We start from the raw sequence: 21,695 nt of genomic DNA on the forward strand, positions 1-21,695 counted from the left end.
AAACAAGCCCTACAAAAAGAAGAAGGAAATCCTGTGACTCGCTTTCTGACTATGATATTTGTCCCTTTCATGTTTCAGTAATGGTGGCACTAAACACTGCTGTGGAATGTAACTTAATTTTTGTCTCCATTCATTGCATGTGTGGCACATGGTAAATGCTAAGACATTGCCTGTTTTTATACCTATTTTCTACACACATTTTAGATATACTTCAAATTTTTTTTTATAATGTGGGGCATAAGTATGTGTTTAAGGAGGGATGAGTGGTGTAGATGTACATGTTCTTATGTAGTTTGACCTCAGGATGATCAGGTAAGTCTTGTTTGATGATAATCCCTGAACAGTATGGAGTTTTTTGTCTCAGCTTTACTAGTAGATGTGACAGTTGTGCCAACTATATGGGTCCGGTTGCAATTACTACTTAATGTATTTATCCGCAATCTAATTTTATATTTGGTCTTGTAGATTCGGCCCCAGAACTGCTGTGTCTGATGACGCAGAGTAAGTTGTCTTGTGTGCACAAGATTCTGTTTTAAACAACTTACACTGCATGCTTTCCCATCTTTCTACTAATTTAAAATGCAGTTGATGCATCATTATTATTTTGCAGTGTTTTGGCAAATAAATTTTTCAGACAGCCCTGAAAAATGGAATGCGATATGGCTTACATCGAAGTTAAGAATAATTCCTATATAAAAGCCCATAAAAACTAAGCGTAATACTAATGTCCAGCTGTTGCTTAAAGTATTAATTCCTCTTTTTTTCTTTTATTTTGTCTTGGTTTACTTCTGAATTTCCATTGCCTCTAATCAGCTACAGGTAAAGAGAGTTGGGTTGAATCTGGGTGTTGAAAAAAAAAATGAAGTATGAGGAGGAACAGGAAGAAATAAAGACATTCTAAAGCAAAATAATATTATTGTGACCTTCAGAATAATTACCAGGAGCACACATCTTTAGCTGAGCCTTTATTCTCTTTAAAAAACTTTATATTCAATCCCTTAATCCTTAATCCCTTAAGTTTTATTTAATAATGTAATAAATTTCAGTTTTTAAGCTTTTCACCTCAATACATCACTTTTCATAGAAGGAGAAGAACTGACATTTATTACACTCAAAAATTTTAATTGTTCATGTAAGCATACAAACTTTAGTACAGAATAGTATGCAATGTCATTTGGAAAGCTCTTTGGAAGTATTAGCTATTTAGAAGAGAAGTAGTCAGGAACTACGCACATAATAATATCCTTAATGTCCTGTTCACATAAATGCACATGACCTTCTCTGTCTCTCAGATGAAATCCCAAAATAGAAAGAGTGTGGAGTGTTGTAAGGGTTTTATAATGAGTACACAGAGACTCAGATGCAATTTTTCACCTTTTTCTCTAATGACAAAGCTTAGAATGATGGGCTGAGTGCTCTTTACAAGTTCTGTAATAACTTGATGCTGAGAAAAGCCTCTGTTCTCCAATTACAGAGTAAATATGGTAATCTTCAAGCACTAGGAATCTGTCCAATCAAAGGGAGGGATGATATAAAAAGAGCAATATAACATACGAGTGCTATAGTTAACAATGGGGATGTTCCAACTCTTTCAGAAAGCCTGCTCATAGGATTGATTTTTTCATCTGTGCATGTCTCTATTAATTGCAATCATGACAGAAGGTATATGGAGATGCCTTCAAAGAGGTGTTGTAATGGGCTTGGTGGTGTAATATAAGAGTAGCAACAATCAATAAATCATATTGCTTATTCCATACTGATTCTGATTTTGTTTTAAAAGGCAAAACAATTGATGTTCAAACCTCACTGTCATCCTTTCCAGATGTGCTACGGTTTACAGAGCAACTATTTTCCTACATTCTCTTTTAAGTTCTTATAAAAGTAAGACCGTGTTTTCCCATCTAAAGACAAAGTATTTATGGAGACGGTCTAATAAAACCTGTTTCTCAAGTAGGAAAAATAAATTGAATTGACATTTAAAATACTTTAAAAATGTTTGTCAAGTCCATATTGAAAACTATAACTTGAATTCAGTCTTAGACTAGATTCTCTTTATTACAGCAGCAAAACTAATAAAACACCTTTTATTAGACTGTCAAAGTTCCCTTTGCTAATTAGAGGAAAACTAGATATTGTCATCAGCCCTGGTCTGTCTCAGCATCCAGAAAAGAATACTTAGTGTGCTGCTGCTGATCAGGCCCATTCCCATCTCCTGAAGAGAGAGAATTCTGGTGATACTCTGATAGTCCAATGTGAGTTTAGGCTCGTAGTGAGCTGGGACTTTTAAGTATTTCTTTACTAGAGTCTGATTTTGAGCCAGTCTGTCACTTTTTATGTTTTGATGGAGTTTCTTAAGTCTTAGTATGACTGTAAAATGGTAATGTAGCCACATAATAAATGCCTTACTTAAGGATTTTTAACATATTTCCATAAAAAGATTTTTTACCTCATCTCTCACTTTTAAAATACTAAACTCTGCAGTCCTTCAGAATTTTTTTTAATCCAAAATTTACTTAGACCTGTTAAAAAATTAAGAAATTGCTGCATGATATCACCGACAAGAACTGTAACTTGTGATAATAAAGCAGTGTAGCTTGAAAATCCTGACATCCCAAATAACTGTTGGTCTCTACAGTGCTTTTTTCCCAGATCATTGTTAGAATGACAGGCTTGGTACACCAGTCATCAGAAAGGCCTCTTGCTTTAGGACAGAGTTTGTATACAATCTCTGGAGTTGTGCCAATGTCAGAAAGTTGATGAACTTTAACTTAGTGCAGTTACATATTCCCTGCCTATTTGTGTGCTATGGGCCTGCTGGCCCAGCATGTGGTTGAAGGAAGGAGTAAATCTAATTCTGCTCATGGAGGAGTTCGTGATTGTCTGGAGCCATTTGTAGATTATACAAGACAGAAACAGGACGAAATTATGTAGGACTCACAGTGAAAAGTGTCTTTTGATAGAAGCTCAGAGTTTTGGCCCCTATTCTTTTCTAAGGTTGAACTTGTCAGGCAGAGAAGTTGATGTAGAAGACCTTTCAGTTGTTTTTGTCCATGTACTCAGGAAGGTAGGTTTTTCTCCTCAATTGCTTCATGTTGGTCAGAGTGGAGCACAGTGCTTTGAGATGGGACTCCTTCAGATTGCTGTCTTGGGAAGATACTGTTGTGGAATAACATGTTGCTGCAGAGCTGAAGTTTGAACCAACGCAGTTGCTTATCCATGACAATGAAGGCCCAGCAGCAGGAGGTGACTGCTGGAGTAGGAGGTGCATCTGGGGTTGTAGTGTACAGTTTGACTCCTGGCCAAGGCTAAAGCCTTTGCCAGAGAACCTTTTTTATTGCATTGCTAATAGTTATAAAACCTGTTGCTGCCTTTGTGCACCCTGTGAGACCTGCATGAATTCAGGGAACATACATTAGACTTACATTAGGTAATCCAGGTACTCCTGCTAGAAGGGCAAGATTTTTCCATCCCAAATGGCAAAGAGTGTGTGCTCAAGCACTTGACTAGGACCAGTAACCACCATTTCAGGTCTTACCTTTTCTCCTACTGCATGTGAATGAAAAATTCGTCAGCGTGAGGAAAGAGTACAAGAGAGGAGCTACACAACCAGCTTGACCCCATAGGCACAAGGTATCAAACACTGAACACTAAAGGCTTTCTTAGTATGAGTATCAAAAGCTCTTGGAAAACTGGAATAAACCATATAAGCATGATCTTATTGCAAGTTATGCATCTCCCAACCTACCTCACCAGTCTGCCAAATATGATTGATATTTAAGTTTTAAAAACAACAACAACACTTGCCATCTCTTTAGGGTCTGTTATTTAGGAGTGTTCCAATCCAATCCTGAACAATGCAAATGTTAAAATACCCACAGAAAAACCCAAATTAGTGTAACCCTCAGCATTCTGTTTAAGGGTTGAAGCACAGTAATATGTTAACTTCAATGTTCATGTTTAAAGGCAATAGGATGTTTATTCTGTCCTTCATTTCTGAGTAAATACCTACTTAGCAGGATGGAATCTGTGCATGCCCTTTTCCATACACTGTCCAGGCCTTTTAAGTTTTTCCTTGAGAGTGGCATTCCCGTCTTTGCTTGCCTGAATACAAATGCAAGTTCATAAATATATGCACAGCTTTCCATGACTGTTCACTTCGATTACTGTGGACAGAGTTGCCCACAATTTTATCTTCATTGGGTGCTTCTCCTGCCAGTTGGCTCATTGGCTCAAATAAATAAAGCTGAAGGTTATCATTCGAGGACTGCTGTAAAATCACTTCATGTGGAGCTGCATGGCTTTCTTTTGTTTTTTTTTTTGCTTTGAATGGCACAACTGAGGTCATGTTTGACTAATAATAGGTAGTAGAGGTGGAGTAGTAAGCATGTTATCTTTGTGCGAAGATCTTTGTATAATATAAAGAGATGTATAACATCAAACCATAACCTTTTTATTCCTTTAATTCTCCAAAGGTCAGAGACATAAATAGAAAAAAAACCACTTTTTTTGTCTTTGACGTCATCTTTTCCTTGTTAGGTTAGCTGTGTTAATAAGTTGTGCTGGTAGCACTGAATTTCTTCAAGGCAGGGAAGGGAGGACAGGGAAGGGAAGAAAGTACCATGCAATTTGAACTGAGTATACTTCTCTGGATTTGTAGCAATAGCATGTAGCTGGCCATGCTGCCCTTGATGTACTTCTCAAGCCTTCTTTTACCCTGAAAGGGAAACTTCCGTCTCTGGTGTTAATCGAAGCGATCTTGAAAACCCATTGGGCACAAATCTTCAGAAAGTAGAACATTCAGAAATGTTCTGAATGATAGAATGATTTTAGCAAGAGCTATTGATGGAAGTGTAAAGTTAGTAGTGAGAGACAAAGTTGTGGTCGACTAACAAAAAGGGAACTCGAGGAGCGTAATGCCTGTGGGAGCTATAGGAATGCTAACAAGCCTGTCTAAGGCACTTCTGCTTTTGGGAGCTTTGTAACAGTGCAGGTGTCTGATTCTGCTGCAGCACCCTCATGTGGCTGCAGCTCTTACAAGCTGAAGGAATATAAGCCCCTAAATAAGACCGGGCCTGTTGTTATTTTCCCTTGCTTAGGAGTATGAGTATGTTTGACATGAGATGTGAAGAAGAAGCTGTGGCTCAGCCTCATAGCAAAGCTCGCCATGAGAAGCTGCAGAATATACACAACCAGCTGAAAGAGGACGAGACCAGATGGCAAGATGTGAGTATACAACAGTGTCTGCAATGCTGGCAGGCACTGAGGCCAGCCAGCTAGGCAAAAACAGGACAACCTGCTAAATCTGCACTTGCTGTCAAATAATTAAAATAATCAGGAGAGCTTTTTTTTACCTCGGTGGATCGTTGCAAAAAGTGTAGAAGTTCATAACTTGATATAAATCAGAGTACAAGATCTTGCAGTCCCTCTGCCTGTTTACCAGGTTTTTTTCTTTTTTCAAAAAATGTAAAGAAACTGTGATTAGGTAAAAACAAATGGAAGAACAACTTCTAACTGCTGGCTTCTCTAACCTTTCTGATTAGTCAATGTCCAAATTGACAAAATACAAGACTAAGTAGGACAGAGAATAAATAGGTCAGCCTTTTCTTTAATAAATTTGCATACATAGAGAAAATGTTAATGTTTTCCATCTTGTCCAAGCAAACAAATGGCACTTCACATTAGCTACACCCTGATTGGTTTACAAGGCCTTTCCAAATCCTCTTTCCTTGGTGTATTTTTTTAAGCTGTCCAGGCTCTTGGCATTGTCTGCAGCAAATTAGTAAAACATGATCTGCAGGTAAGTTTGTTTTAAATTTGATTTTAAATGAGGAATCTGGGATATTTTTAAAATTAAAAAAAAACCAAAACACAATAAAACACATCTCTTCAGGTATGGTAGTTTCTCATTACAAGCAGAGCTTCTGTGAAACACCTCAGAGAAGTTTTTGGTAGAAGATTCAAAGAAAAGTTAAAAACAAATTGCATATACGCTAAGAAGTGACTTATAGTAGAACAATGAAAGACTTCAGCTGAAAGGTCTGTATGTGTGGGAAGACATAATTTCCCAGCAGAGATAAGAATAAATCCAAAGGTAATCAAGAAGTTTGAGAACTCTGCTGTTGAACTGAAAATCCTCTGAGCTAAAGTTCCTATATTTTCTGGGCCCTCAGCACCTTCTACCATAAATTAAAAGTTCTGAAGGAGTACTTGATTGGAATGTCCTTGGCATTCTGAGGTCTTTATAGAGACCTGTGTCATGGTCTGATATTTTAGATGCCCATAAATTTGCCAACAATTAACAGTTTCATGGCTTTTTAAAATTACTGTTATTCTAAAGTATCAGAACTGGAAAAGATAAACATGTCTGGTTTTAAATTACGGAAAGAGAAGGAGGGCTTATGTTAGAAAATTTGCTAATTTCCAAACAATAGACATTAGTGGAATAAATAAATGCTTTGGTACTTCAATGAGAATAATTAGTAACTGAGGAAAATGATAGACCTATGTTTCATGAGGGGGAATATAGACTGATATATGTAGGTTATGTGGAGAAGTACTTTAATGAACACTCCCATAAGTGTAGCATCAATAATTTGTGTTTTTAAGCTAAATTGAATGTGACAATGTTTTTTCCTGATTTTAATAAAATAAGTTATGCTTGCAGTACCTTCTGCTGTTTACCAATAAAAATGCAACTAAAATATCAGGAAACCATGTAAATAATGAAATAGCCTTTGAATTGAGTATGTGTTATGAATATCTGGTTTTTATTAAAACCAAAATTTCTTAGAGTGCATGAAATATAATCTATATGCTAATCTCCTGATGTTGAAAAGTTAATGACAAATGTTCCATTCTAGTTTCCTAGGAAGTTATTTTTCTTTGCAGAAGTTCTGCAGTGGTTACTTTCTACATGTAAAATTTTGTTCCTTTGCTAGCTGGCTGCAAAGAAATTTTACAGTTTAGAAAACTTCTTTACTGTAATTCTTGTACTGTGAAAAAGATCCTGCTTCTGTATCCTCCAGGATCTGTGGATTCATAAAGGATGCAAGACATCACAGGGGCCCATAACAGGTATCTCCTGTGACTCTGTGGTTTAGTGTCAGGCTAGATTTTCAGAAAAGGCAGAGAACCAGATTCAGGCAAACTTCTGCACAATTTCAGGCAGGCAGATTCCAAAAAGACTGAGATTGTTACTTCAACAAGGACATCTCTATATAGCTGGATAAAAACCATAGGCTTTTTACTCTGTCGTCTCTCACACCAGCCAGGTATGAGCCATGTCACTCCCTAACCTCTCTTGCTCACATCTCTATCCAAAATATTGCAGGGTGGCCACGATGAAAAATTTAAATTTTGATGCTGCACTGGATTGTCCCATCAGAACACCCCAACATCATGGGTCAACCATATTTGCATATAGCTGACTGATAACATGGACCAAGTACGGAAGTAGCAGCTCTCCAAAGCAGACTATCAGTGCAGCTGTAGCTCGTGGTGAAACAGCATCCATTCTTCCAACAAACCCTTGCTTCCCACGTACCTGATTATTAAAATTCTTCACCAAACATATTTTTTTTTACTTAATCTTTCTGGGGAATTGGATTTTGTCCCTATTGTTGGCCCAAGTGAAAATGATGGTCTGTTCAGGCCAAATTTCCTGCCACAAGCAAAGTAAGCAGTGAAGCTATGAAATCTTTACTGTATCCTGCTGTTAGCAGAAAACTCAGACAACATCTTCATTTATGGCACGATCTCCTTTTGTCATTGAAATAAACAATGCTGCCTACAACTCCTGATAGAAGCCTTGTCCACAAGCAAGAACAAGTATTGCAACAGGTTGCTTAGGTTCATTGTTACCTGCAGCCACTTTTTAGTTATTTGTAACTCTGCATTCAAGTGCTTTCCTTCTCTCATAGGACCTGGCTCGGTGGAAGAGTCGTCGAAGGAGCGCTTCACAGGATTTAATTAAAAAGGAAGCTGAGAGGAAGAAAATGGAGAGGTTATTGGCTGGAGACGGAATGAATGAGCGCAGAAAAAGCATCAAAACCTACCGAGAAATCGTGGAGGAGAAGTACGTTGTTTTCCTGGAGTGTAGTGGCATGTCTGAAAATGCTGTGTGCTCCATAGGTGATAGGTAACTGTGGGCAGCCATGCCTGCAAGCCTGAGTGAGGGAGAGGGGAGGATGTTGAAGAGGAAATGGGTGTGATTTCCAGTGTTAATGCAATGGTTTCTTTTGTGCTGTCTTTTTTGCAGAGAGAGAAGGGAGCGGGAGCTTCATGAGGCATACAAGAATGCAAAGACACCAGAGGAGGCTGAGAGCATCCTCCAGCAGTACACTGAAAGATTCACTATCAGTGAAGCTGTCCTTGAGCGTTTGCAGATGCCAAAAATCCTGGAAAGAAGCCATTCAGTGGAACCAAATTCCCCACTGAAAGACCCAAATCCTCTGAGATATTTAAGGCAACAGTCACTTCCTGCTCCAAAATTCACTGCCACAATTGAAGCAACCATTGTTCCCACCACTGAACTAGAGCCCAGCAGTTCAACAGGACGCACATCTCCCAGCAAAAGTGTCTCCAAGGCTGTGCCTATGCTGACACCCAAGCCTTACTCACAACCCAAAAACACACAGGAAGTTTTAAAGAACTTTAAGGTAGGATACATCACGTGCCCCAAAGTCAACCAGCAGACGAAGAGATCTTGGTTAAGTCATCTGAACATATAAATGTTTAATGCAATTATGTAGAAAATGGTGGCAGCATTCTGATAATATAAAACTCAGCTTCATGTTTAGTGGTTTCTTCATGTTTACCAGTCTTCTTAGAATCTTGATCTCTTCAGACCTAAATATTTGCACTGGTTGTTTTTCCTCAGGCTAAATTTGTTTAGGGAAAGGGGGAATTGAAGAAAAAAACAAGGTGTTTCCTCAGAAAGTTTTTAGAAAAGAGTATGTGGTCATGTTTTTTGTCTTTGAACAAAATGGAAGAGGCAGGGAGTGTGGGGGCCCTGACTTTTGAAGCAAGACCTGAACTGACTTTTGTGTCAGGGGTCTGATTTTTGCCGTACTCAAACAAATGTGTCCCTACTTCTTCAGAACCAAGAGCCAGATTGCCCAAAGATATGCTCTGTCTTAAATATGCTTTTCATCAAGGATGGATGGGGAAAACTTCTTCACAGGCGTAAAGAGAGAATTGAGGTTGTGCATGGAGATTCAGTGAAACAGGTTGGTACTGGGGTAGCAGAGTCGCTGGAGATCGATGGTGAGAGAGAGAGAGTGGCTCCATTGGTTTGCAAGAACTGAGCACAGATTATGTGAGTAAAGGAGTAAGAGAATTTGGATGAAAGCAGGGCTGCTGGGAATAAATTAGCTGTGAGATTTGTGGGAGAAGAGGATAGGAGAAGAACAGGAAACAATATTCTGAGACCAAAATATGAAATTTGAGGAGTGTATCTTTTGACTGTGTGGTTGTGGAGAATGGGAGTAAGATACTGAACCAATGATGGAAAAAGAAAAGAACTGGGATGTATTAAAAAGAAAAGACCAGAATAAGTCAAATTCGAAAAATCTGCTGTTCACAGTGCCTGTACCAAAACTGGAGCTTAACCAAGTCTCATGTAGTCATGTTGTGAACAGTGTGAAGCCTACTGCCATGGGTGCCCCGGCCTCTAGAGTTTGGGTTTCCTTATGTCTGCCATTGCTCAGACTTTGCAAGTGGCATTCAGGGGTTCCTGAAGCCCTGCTGATATCCCAGTAGCACTGCTACTGTGTATATTCAAGTTGTTTACTTTCTAAAAATTAAGTCAGCTTTTTATAGCTAGTGAAAAAAGTATGTTGTGATGTATAATTTATTGAAGTCTGTCCCAGCCCTTGTGGAAACCATGCCCCACCATATTTCCTAGCTGAAACATGAAACTGATAATTCCTGTGTCTCCTATACCTCAGCTGGTATGCCACAATTTACTTTTTAGACACCAGTGACTTGTGGATCTCTGTTTTTTTCTGATCCTTGACACTTTTTCCATCAGTGTACCAAGATATGTGTGTGCATCCCCATAAAGTTATTGCATATATAATTCCCATATGTGGGAAGAAACTAATCCATGAAGGCTCCTACGCCCCACAAAAAAATCTGCCTGAATCTTGTTCACATGATGTGAAAAAATGTGATTTGTCTCAGCAGGAATTATTCCCTAGCACATGAAGCTGTAGCATTATTTTCCCTTGAAACACCAGTCTGTCAGTGATTTTTGGCTCTGGTGACAACGTGTTGACTTCCTCCAGATTAGAAGGAAAGGAGCATGTTTTTTTAACTCTGCAGCCAGGGCATCTGTCCTGCTCATTTGAACATTTGGTTTTCCTCCTTAATATAAATAGAGTAATATCTTAGTCTAAACAGAGACACTGAAATGGATGGTGCAGCCTGACAGTGTTTTCCTGGTCTTTTTATTTTTGAGATCTTTTATAACCTGCCTCTCTAGTAGGTAACCCAGCACACAGTCCCAGAAGACTTGGTGCTCAGTTCCTGCTCACCTTTATGTTTGGAAACAAACCCTAAGAGAGGTACTGTGTTAAGTGGATGATGTCAGTGTAGAAAGAGAGGGAACATTTTCATCTGAAAAACACTCAGAAGGGGTGAAACAGGTGATGATTGTGCAAGGGCTAACTGCCTCCACCTTCCTGCACATCTGTCAGAGCTGGTGATGCCCAGCACCTCAGGGATGGCCTCTTGGTTAATCATGCTCACTAAGAATAAGCACGTGTATGAGGAGTCAGTGGAAGGAGCTTGGTACTGATGATATATAGTACATATATGTACATATGATGATACATAGTACACTATGTACTAAGTTGGAGTGCCACTCTGGGGGTATCCAAGCTGTTCACTCAATAAATAAAGAAGGATGTCTGTGCACAGAGGAGCAAAGCCTCCTTTCTCCTCACGCCTGCTGACAAGCCTGTAAGCATCTGTGCTGTGTAAGCCAGGCAGGAGCAATGTGGTGGTACTGAGACCTGGTCCTCTCCTGGTCTCTCTGCCTGGGCCCTCTTAAGGTGAATGGCTAGTGAGTATATTTTGTATTCTTCTTTGCTTAAAGGTTCCTTAGCAGGCATATATGGCCACCAAGGAGCTAGCTTGACCCTGAGAAAAAAGGTAGTTAAACAGTTTCCTTTTCAGGAGATTACCTAAAGTAAGTTTTTGGGAAAGTACCTAATCTATTTGACTACCTTGTGGAGGGTTTTATTTGCTGGTGCCTTGAATCCCTGTTATGAACAATAAAGAAGCAAGTGGATGAACTCTGCTGCTTCTGTCCCTTCAAAGTTCAGCTTCAAAAAAGCACAGCCTGCTAATACTGTGGTGAGATCATTGAGGTACATAAGCAGTCCATCAGTATAATTAGTCCTGGAGAACCTGCTTGGCTTTTGCATAAGGCAATGCAAAACCCAGCAGTTTTGGCCTAAATTTAACATAAAAATTGTTTTTTTTAAAACATCCTTTGATCTGTGATGCATGCAAAGGGTGTCTGTATGTTACTGGGAGAACGGAATGTGGGAAACCAGGAAATCCAGAAAAATTATTTCCTTGTGTCTGTATTTTATTTATGAGCCCTCTAGGGTCATAGGGTCTTCTTCTGTTTTGGCCTGTTGAATGAAATATGTGCTTGACTTCATCCCTCGCTGATAACACAGACTGTGTTAATGATTGTAGTATCATGTTGAACTCCTAATTTCCTAAATTCCTTTGAATGCTACTTGTCTCAGCATATTTGTTTAACTGTATTCTGCAGGTAGATGGAAAAGTCAGCATGAATGGAGAAAATGTCAACGGCATGGAAGAAAAGGATAAAGAATGTACAGCAGTAATATTTACTCCTTCACCAACCAGATCTCTGAAATTTGATGGAGTAGCCAGAGGGGACAGGCCCCCAGTAGAGTTGAAGAAGGACCCCCCAAGTGTTGAGCTCAGTTTACAGAGGCCTGCCACTCAGAGTGTGCACAAAGAGCCAACAGTAAGACCAACACGAGCAAACCAGCCTTACTTTCTTTGCCAATTTTCTGTCTCATGATGTGTTTAATCACTAGCTAATGATACCCAAGTGCCTATGTTTGCCTTATTTCAAAAGGGTATGCCCAGACCAGAAAAAAAAAACCTATAAACAAAACCCCAAATCCTTTGTAAATTAAAGGCTTCTTCCTTTTGTATGTGGGTAGAGAAATAGGAGGGTAAGATTAAAAAACTTTTTGCAGCCACTGGGGGTTTTGAGGGAATTATTTTTTTGGTATTTTTCTTTTTTGTTGTTGTTTTGAGTTTTTTTTCCAGACGTCATGCAGCTGATAAGCAAGCTTTAAATGTGCTTGGCCAGGGAGAAATTGATTCAGTGTCCCAGCCGTTGTGCAGGTTTATTCAGCGCTTCTCCTAATGTAAGCTGATTAGATCAGCAACACAATTGGACTGTGCGAGCCATTATAATTAGTCTCAGTTTTCAGTTTTCAAAAGAGGATGTGGATGTGCTGGCAGTTTTGAACATTTGGTTTTCATTCCCCTCTCAGAAACATTAGAAAAGAGGATAAGCTATTGAAATGCTCAGAGGGGCTAACATGCTTCTTAACTGCCTTATCAGAGAAACAAATTAATTTCACCTTTTCATCTTTCTCTTCCCCTCTTCCCCAGAGAAAAAAGGCAGGAGTAAAACTAGAGCATATCACAGCAGGCATCTAGATGCTACAAAGCTGTAATAAAAGTAGATAGTGAAAATAAAGCAAGAAATAAAGAGAGGACTGCAAAGAGAGCATGTAAAAGGGCTGCAAGCAAGTGACAGGAGAGGGAATTCTCACAATTTTTTTCTGTGTAACAACAAAGAGAATTGGAAATGTGGTGAGAGTTGGAATATGATAATTTTTTCTTTCATCTCAGATTTCATCCAAGCATTGGCCAGATGGATAACAGGGAGCAGGCAGAGGTCTGTCCTGGGGCGTGATGGCTCATTCTTATAAAAGGGTTTGTGTTTTACTCCCCTGCTTTAATGCCAGTCTCTAGCTATGGACAACCAAACTATGGAGCCTGCAGCAATCAGGGGAACTGGAGTGTGCTGTGAGCACAGACTTGATCCTGTCAGAGGGAACTAGTATTGAGTCAAAAGTGAATAATTTGCAGGGAAGGCAGAGCCGAGTCTGCTCCTGTCACAACAATTTGACTGTAAAGGAAAAGCCAGGTAAACATTGCATCTGATACAGAAGAGCAGGGAATGGGAATGTTACGCAAATAAAGAACCTCATCTTGCTGGAGATTAGAAGTTTAATGAAAATCAGAAAAGTAGCCAAGTGAAAATGTTAGCATCTTTTTTTTTTGGATTTTCAGGCCTAGTTAAAGCTATGAGGAAACTCAGCAGGAGAAATCACTGTTAGTTCTTAAGTATGCTTGTATCTGTTTGATGTCCTTTCATCCTCCCCTTTCTACAGCTTTGAGGGTGATATGGCCAGCTGAATGCAAATTTTTCTGTGTCTGGTTTCTCCTTCCAATTCTTAGCTCTTATGGTGATACTGGCAGAGAAGGCAGAAGAGCTTGACTCAGATTCCCTGTGCCTGTTGGCATTTACAGAGTAGCTCCTGGTTCGTAAGCTTGAATGTGCTTAATGATGAAGCCTACAAGAGACAATGAGTGTGCACCGAAATGGTGCTAGTGACAGTGTTTGTCCTCTAAATACAAATTTTATATCACTAGCCTCACAATTCCATCAGCAATGTGACTGGGTAGTGCAATCATCATAATTACTCCTGGAACTTCAGCTTCAAGTAAAGATATGTGTATTAAGCATGTCAAGGGCAGAGGAAGGAGAGCAGGCTGCTTTGAGGGGGAACTTCCATGGGAAAACGGGTGGAATGCACTGACTGAAGGATTTAACCCCTCCTAGGAAGTTTGGAAATCCAGATTAGGAAAGATAAGATCCTCCTGGGCTTGTCCCACTCCCCATAAAATGAGACCTTTCTCGCAGTAGGATACTGCATCCAGCTGTCACTGTCAGCATTCCAGAGGGGAAAAAGAGGTTGATGTTTACCCCAGGTATGGGACATGCAAGCTACACATTCTTAGAAGGAAGCCTTCTGAAAGCCTCCACTATCACCTCCTACAAGAAGAAAACAGGGCTATAGGTTTTCTCTGATCCTTAACCGTTCTGATATTCTAGAGGAGGAGGAGACAATGGCAGAAACAGGAACAGAAGAGCAGCTGACATGAAGAAGAGCTGTCTAGAATGGAAGAAATTACTGAAGCTCTTTTGCCTTGAGGAAACTCCTACAAATTAAGCATATTTTCAAAGCCATTTCTAAACTTTGCTTCCACTGTGTTTATTTGCATATTTTATTGATTCAGTTCTTGTTAGCTATGTTCTTCCCAGTATTTGAATAAGATTCACAGGCAATAGCTCCTGTCTTAAAAAATGCTGAGTTAGGGGTCTGTTTTTTCCCCCCTCTTGTTGCTTGTAGATTTGGGTTGGTTTTGTGCTTTATTCGTTCATTTTCTGCTCCAGGTCTTTTTTGTGAAATATATATTTCTTTTCATATATTCCTTACCTATGGCACTCCTGTCCTTCCCTTCTGATTCTCTTCCTGTTCTTTACATGCCCCTTTCTCATCCTCCATCCCTCACAGGGCTGCTCCCCTGCTGTTTCAGTTCATTTGTCAAATGGACCAGTTCTGTCTTCTCTCAGCCTGGCAGGCTTCCCTTTGAAGTCCCTTCTGTAGTCCTATTGTGAACGTGTCTGGCTGCCCTCAGGCATTGTCTGCAGCAGGGGAAGATGCCACACAACTGTTGTCCAACAGTGCTTCTGGCCTGAAGGTTGTTTAAGTTCCACCACTTACAACACTAACACTATTGAGGCTTTTGGGGAATTAGGGAAGTGCAGAGATAATTTCCTGTGGGTGAGACCTCAGTGTCAGTTGTCTTTTTGACAAGAAAAGGACCCCATCTATATGTGAATCAAATAATGTTTGGCAGAGACTGACTGGGAAACATATGTACATCCTGCCTAAATCGACTATGAAATGAGATGCAAAAAACTGCAGCAGGTGGGAAGGACAGTAAAGAAAAATATTATCAAAAAATATACTTATATCTCTAGAGTTTAGTTAGAGTATTAGGTAGAGTATAGGTAGTGTATAAGTGATTTTACAAGAGACTTACCTTTTAAGCTTAAAGTAGCTTATGAAATTTTGCCTATGATTAAAGGCTAAAAAGGATGAACTTGGCCTACAAGCAGGAGGAAAATATCCCACTGGTGTTTGTGGAGCAGCGTGGTGCTAAGAGGGGTGGTAGGTAGAGCATACCTATACCTCTCAATGCAGCTGGAAAAACTGGGGCACAAGCCCAAAGACTGATCAATCAGTGGCAATACCAGCAATAATGTGAAAATCATCTCCTCATCCTGGTCCTACCTGACAGCCATTTAGGCTGTGTTTTCTTCCCACTGTACAGAATAGTGATGGGCACTACAAATGCTGAGCAGTTGTATCCACTAGCTTTTAGAATCAGAAGCTGGCAAAGTAAATGTTTTGTTCTACAACAGTGTTTGTGCAGATTTTAGCATAGGGTAATTAATTTGTCAGTAAGTAAGTAACACCACTTTATTTTAACCAATCTTTATGTGAGCTCTTAGAAATTATTGGCTTCCTGCAGCTCTAATTATAACTTCCCTCTGATCAACCAGAAAAAGATAAATATAGGCAGCAACCTAAAAAAAGATCAGGGTGAGGTAGTGGTGGTGGGGAGAGACAGCTTTCTTTTAATTTTTCTCTAGCTAGCTTAAACTTGTCCATTTCTACTCACTGCATGCTTGGCACAAAATGTCCTTGTTTTCTATATCCAAGTAACACTCTCCTTCATGTTGAAAAATTCACTGATTGAACTGATATTAAAGTATAAGCTTTCTTGTGGTTGAGGATTCTTGGCCAAGCTACAGGAGAGTGGAGCTGAAATCCTGGTTTGTATGTAGCCGGTAAGACAAGTCTTTGTTCTTTGATTCATTACAAGAAACACTTGTAGAGTAAGTGTCTGCTCCAGATTGACAGCTTTGCCTTGAACCACACATGAAAAGATGCAAGGAGGGCTGGACTACCTGAAGGGAAAAAGGTGTAGGATGAGAAGTGTGAGCAGCAAAGCTTCAAAGCAGCTAGAAGGGAACACTGCTCAGCATTTGGTTATGAACATAGCACACCTGTCTCTTGTCCTTCAGACAGCCATGTACTTTTCAGTGTCTGTCAGTGAAAGAAGCTAATTTTATACTCCAGTGGACCAGTAATAACTCTAATGACTATCAAAAATACTTCACACTTTCTTGAAACATTTTCAAGACTTCTCTGTCAGTTACAGATTACTGATCTTTTGTTGTAAATAGCTGGCCTGAGTATAGCACTATATAGCTGGCAGATAACCTGATGAAGCAGTGTTCTGGCTGTAGTACTGTAGTACTGTATCTGGCATAGATCATGCAAGAAACTAAGCTGTGGCAGCCCTAGGTTGTGCCATCACTCCCACTCACATCAGCTGCCAACATTAATTTTGATGAGGAAATCTTTGTGCAAAAATTTTGAAGTTGATGATATGTGTAGAATTTGAATCACAGAAGTTTTGTGATTTGTCAGATATTTTCTACACGTGGCTATTGGTGTTGCAACCAATTTCATTCCTGAATGGTTTTACAGAATTTAAATTGTCATTTTAATCTGATTCTTTCTGATATCTCTGCATTCTAACTGGTTCTAGACAGCTTGTTTTGTCATGCTTTCATAGAAAATACAATAACAATATTTCACATGATTTTGTGTGCAAGCAGTGTTAACTGAGCTATGTTTCAATATAATTTACAAGGAGGATTAATAAAGTTCTACTGTAACTTCCTTTGGAGTTTGTATTCTTGTAGAAGCTGTGATACTCTGTGTGTTAGGTATTTCTGGTTATTGTATTTTTAGTTTTATTTAGGGTGTAAAGTTCTGCCACAGCAGTAGCCAATATGGCCATTTCTGGCTTGTATGATCTTAACTGAAGAAATACTTGGCCTGATATCCTAGTTTATGTGATAAAAATCCTGTCTGTCACAAACTGAACTAATTTATTTTCAGGCCTAATAAGTGTTTGGTAACACTATATGCTTGTGCTTGTGTCTTTGTGAAATGGATACTCTGTTTAGCAGAACACCAGTGCTGCTTTGTCCTCTGTACTGACATGCACATAACCACAGCTGCCATCACAATATTTAACTTTCTGTCATGAATGGAGGCTAAGTCATAAATAGGGTAGCTTACTTTAACTCCTGGGCATCCAGATGCATGGGGTAATGAGCATGTCCAAGCAGACAGCATGCTTTAGATTTTAGAAGTTTTAATGGGACAATCTCGACATCAGCCTGATGTGTGGGCAGAGATAATCACAGCCCCCGTGCACTGAGGTTTTTCATGCTCCTCTTAAAGTCTTCTCTGCCTGTGGTGGGGTGTGTTACCTTCCCTCACAGGCACCTGCAGCAGAGCCTGTGTTTGGAATGGCTCTGTTGCCCTGCAGAAAGAGACCTCTGCCCACACAAGAACACATGACAGAAGGGTGCTGAGAGGCTGCATCAGCCCTTCATCCCAAGGCATGAGAGCTCCTCATAGAACTGAAGCACCTCAGAAATGTCACTCACTAGATTACTGTCAAAATACACCAAGGCCTCTTAGGTGTAATGAAATGTTTGTATGCCCTTTTTTATGTTCAGTGATAACATCATCATTTGATTTAAAATATTTATGAAATGTAAAGTATGATAGCCTGTGGTAGAAAAGATATTTTATCAATTGCATCAGCACAAGAATTTTCTTAAGTGTATCATGTACCCGTGGATAAAATACTAGGTAATACTTCATTAACTTAGTGTTATAAATAGAATTAAATTTAGTGGAAACAAGAGAGTTCCCCAGTGAAGTTGACTTAATATTTTATAAATCAGTTATTAATCAGTTTTATATTTTTAGCTGTATGTCACTAGCATTTAATTGCTCAGCAGAGGGAGGAGAAAGGGTCAAGTCTCATGAGCAGGAACAGAATTTCTGCAGCATGCCATTGGAAAGTCAATTTTCCTGCAGCAAGTATTAACTCTTTTTTTCTATAAATAACATTTATGTCTATACCTGGTTCAGCCTCCTGGATATAGGTTATGGGTAGGTTTGGTTATTATGCTTGTGCAGGACAGCTGCATGACAGCACTCTCTTTGGGTTCCTGAGGGAACTCTAGACCCAGAGGTGATTTAAGTGCATCGTGTCTGTGCATCATGCATCACTGCAGCTTTCACTGAACAACAGTGAATTTTAGCCCCTCTGAGAGGCCATTGTAGCTGCACTCTTTCTCCAGCAGAAGCTGACATCAACAACTGACTTTCTTGGGTATAACAGTTTAACATTTTTTGTATTGGCCTCAGGAGTACAAAAGTGTATAGCTTCAAAGCCTCTGAGGTTGAACTTTAAGTTGAATGCATTTATTTATTTTCATTTTTCAATTTGGACAATTCCTTTTTGAGAGTAAAGGGTGAATTCCATTGTTTTACCAAAAAATATTATCAATCTAAATATTAATAATTGAAATCTACAACAATGTATTTGGGAGGCTTATGGTTTGGACCAGTGGGTGTGGAGCCTCTTGCTTTTCCATGTGAAAACTACTTTGTTTGGGGCAAATCCTGAGCTCTCAATAACAGCCATTTGTTTAGGTTTAACAGAGTTTTGTAGGTTGTAGAATGACATAGAAAAATTCAAGTTGTAGGTTTCTAGTTGAGTCTGCTGCTCAAAACAGGATCAGATATGAGATCATAAGAGGTTGCTAAGGGCTTGATCACTGGAATCTTGGAAACCTCTGAGGACAGATATGACCTATCTGGCAAGCCTGTTGCACTGGCATGCCTGTCCTCATGCAGAAAATAAATACTTATTTCTGCTTTAAGAAAGGCTGGGAAGGATTTGCTGTAGGTTCTCCCCTGGCCACTGTTGTATCAGGAGCTGGAACTGAGGCTGAAGGGGAAATTTATTCAGTTGCAGTAGAATTCTGCCTGGGCTTTTGCGATGAAAACGCTCAGCAGCACGCTAGGCTGGAGTCCAGATGAACTGGGGGAGAGAGAGGTGGGTTATACGAAAGAAAAATGCAACTAAGTGGCAAGAGATAAACCTCTAGAGCACAGGACTTGCAGTCTTTGGAGCATTTCTCTGGGGCTTTGTTTTACCCTGTGCCTCATATCCAGTGACCATCTCTCCTGGGAGTGCGTGAGACATGGAAGAAGCAGTCTGTGCTTTCTTCATTTCTATTCCAGGTATAGATGCATTCACAGGTGGACATGGTAGAGAGGAAGTCCTGAAACTGTCCATGTTACGTTTTTAGAGACTATTTAATGTCTGCCTTATCCATTTCAAGAACTGCTTTTAGGCAGGTGGGAGATGTGTCTCCATGTCTTGCCTGGGGCAGAGGCTGAGGGTGGAAGAGGGTGCACTGCAAAGTGGCGGCAGTGGCAAGGATGGCAGGCAGCCAGCCCCAGCAAGCGCTGCCGCTTCGAGAGACTCGTGGCTGTGATCTGGCGCCTGTCCTGCTGAGAGGTGGCAGCACAGCCCTTGGCAGCTGCAGGCCCCTTCTCTTGTTCCCAGCAGTGCTGGGTTTGCCTGGGTCACTGGCCCTGTCCATGGCCCCACACCAGTCTGCACCATTTCCTTGTAGGGCATCTTCCTACACATGTTCCTGACCCGCTTGACAGCAAGTCTCCCTCCAGAGAGGAGATGAGGCAGGGATTCACAAGCTTTGCCAGAAGTTAAGTTCCCTAGAGCTTTGTGGAGTGTCCACAGCTGCTGCCATCCTGTTGGCGTTGCCAGCAGATGTCTCCAGTTATGGAGCTGTGAGAGCCCAGGTCTGGTTTTCATGGGGCATATTCAGATAAGGGGCCATAGGCTCTCGTGAGCCTGCAGGGATAGGAAACCAGATCCATACAGAAGGTGGAGATCTGATTCCTGCCTGCAGAAAAGAGGAAATTTCATCAGACTTCTTCCTTTGCAGCTGTTAAGAAGATAGAGGAGTGGGAGGAGGACAGGAAAGAGAGTCTACAATAGGTTATTTCTGAAATATGTTCCTTTTTATTTCTAAAAGTAGTCCGCATTTTTTATTTTCCCCCATTGAATGTGCCATTTTCTAGGTCTTGGTTGCATTAGAAGCACTAGCTATTGGCAATGGATGATAGCTTTGCTGCAGAGTTTTCTTCATTTGTTTTCTGGAAAAGCAGATGTATGGTAGAAGCTGCTGAATAGATCAGCTGAAGCGTAACCCTTGTTTTGACAGTGTGGTTTTAACTCTGCAACAGCCCTGTCCCGGTCAGGAAGCTTGCTTTTCAAAGGCATTTAAATTATTGGCTTGATACAGTCTCACCATATTTTTTCAGTCCTTTCTTAACAGTGTTTCCAGTATTTCATTACCTTTAATACCAACTCTGTCTTTTCCCTTCAGATAACAGATTGTTTAGACAACCGTGAAATAAAGGAAGTATTTAATTACTTTGCCACTTTCCAAACCCTAGTATGTGCTATCTCTTCACTAATGCATACGTTTTTGTGTTATTCTGGAAGGGGAAACCAGGGGTAAATGTATGCTTATCTCCAGCTAACACAATCCAAGATAGCCTACAGTTTTAAAAACTTGTAGGAGCTATTCCAAACCAACCACATTAATGGCTGATGATGATGAGTGATTTGAAAAGGAGATTAAAGCACAGCCATTCAATACCCAAATGGGCAGGTATTGCTCTGAAACATTCTCCCCAGCGCCCTGCTGAGCTCCACACTGATGAACCACACTGATGTGGTTCAAACACACTACAAAGGAGCAGCAAGCACTGCCTTGAGGAACTAGCACATACTTTTATTTCCACTCTACTCACTCCGTGCTGTGTTCCCTTCTCCAGGCCTCCCCAGTGGAACTGGATGGAGCAGACAGCCTGCAAGCCGAGCCCAGCCCCAGCGGTGCGGCACCTGCTCTCCCGGAGTGCCCATCCCCAGGTGGGTGTGCTGCTGCCCTCCGCCTGTCCCCGGGTGAATGTGTGAATGTGCTGCTGCCCTCGGCCCTGCCCTCGGCCCTTCCTCACGTATGGGCCCAGGCTGAGGCACACCCTGTGGCAGGAACCCGCTAGGAGCATCACCAGCAGCACCAACAGGGCTCATTAGAGAATGCTTCAAATGTCAGTAATCTTGACATAAAATGAAATTGTGTGCTGTCAGAATAGTCATTCACCACAGCAGCCTCCCAAGGGATGTGTTAGAGCCCCTGTGGCAGGAAGTTTTTCAGGTGCAGCAGGACAGGGTGCTAGAGAATCTCCTCTAGGCTTTCTTTCCCACCAAAGGTGGGACTACATGGTCTATTGAGGTCCCTTCCAGCCTGGGCTTCTCTCTCATTTTGTGGTTTAAATGACACACCTGAGCTGTCCACTTGGCTATTTGTGCAAGTGAAAATCCAGTGCCACAGCATGCTGTAACCAGAAAGCAGCAAGGGCAGAAGCTACCAGACAGTAATAGTTTCTGTCTGACACATTTTTGCCCCCAACACATTAAGGAATGGGGAGAAAGAGTAAGAAGTGGCACTTCAGTCCCCATAGGGGCTTTAAATTCACAGTATTGTGCAAACTCCTAATTTTCTGCCTTAAAGCCTC

General features: G+C 40.6%; 1 protein-coding gene across 8 annotated transcripts in view; it reads left to right on the plus strand.

Moving 5' to 3' along the window:
• LIMCH1 (LIM and calponin homology domains 1) overlaps positions 1-21,695 on the plus strand; it is a 172,409-nt gene that overhangs the window by 127,606 nt on the left and 23,108 nt on the right. For 7 of the 8 annotated variants that reach the window (XM_014261597.2, XM_014261606.2, XM_088056100.1 and 4 more), the window contains 6 exons: positions 466-501; positions 5,097-5,223; positions 7,920-8,074; positions 8,258-8,657; positions 11,789-12,010; positions 20,955-21,048. In XM_014261597.2, coding sequence (XP_014117072.2) covers positions 466-501; positions 5,097-5,223; positions 7,920-8,074; positions 8,258-8,657; positions 11,789-12,010; positions 20,955-21,048 — 1,034 coding nt within the window. The remainder of the gene's footprint in view (positions 1-465; positions 502-5,096; positions 5,224-7,919; positions 8,075-8,257; positions 8,658-11,788; positions 12,011-20,954; positions 21,049-21,695) is intronic. The other variant, XM_088056096.1, reaches the window with a different exon arrangement.

This window comes from Pseudopodoces humilis, chromosome 6, assembly GCF_049639895.1.
Source record: "Pseudopodoces humilis isolate 2021_Gansu_Grassland_sample_001 chromosome 6, ASM4963989v1, whole genome shotgun sequence".
NCBI classification, from domain to species: Eukaryota; Metazoa; Chordata; class Aves; order Passeriformes; family Paridae; genus Pseudopodoces; species Pseudopodoces humilis.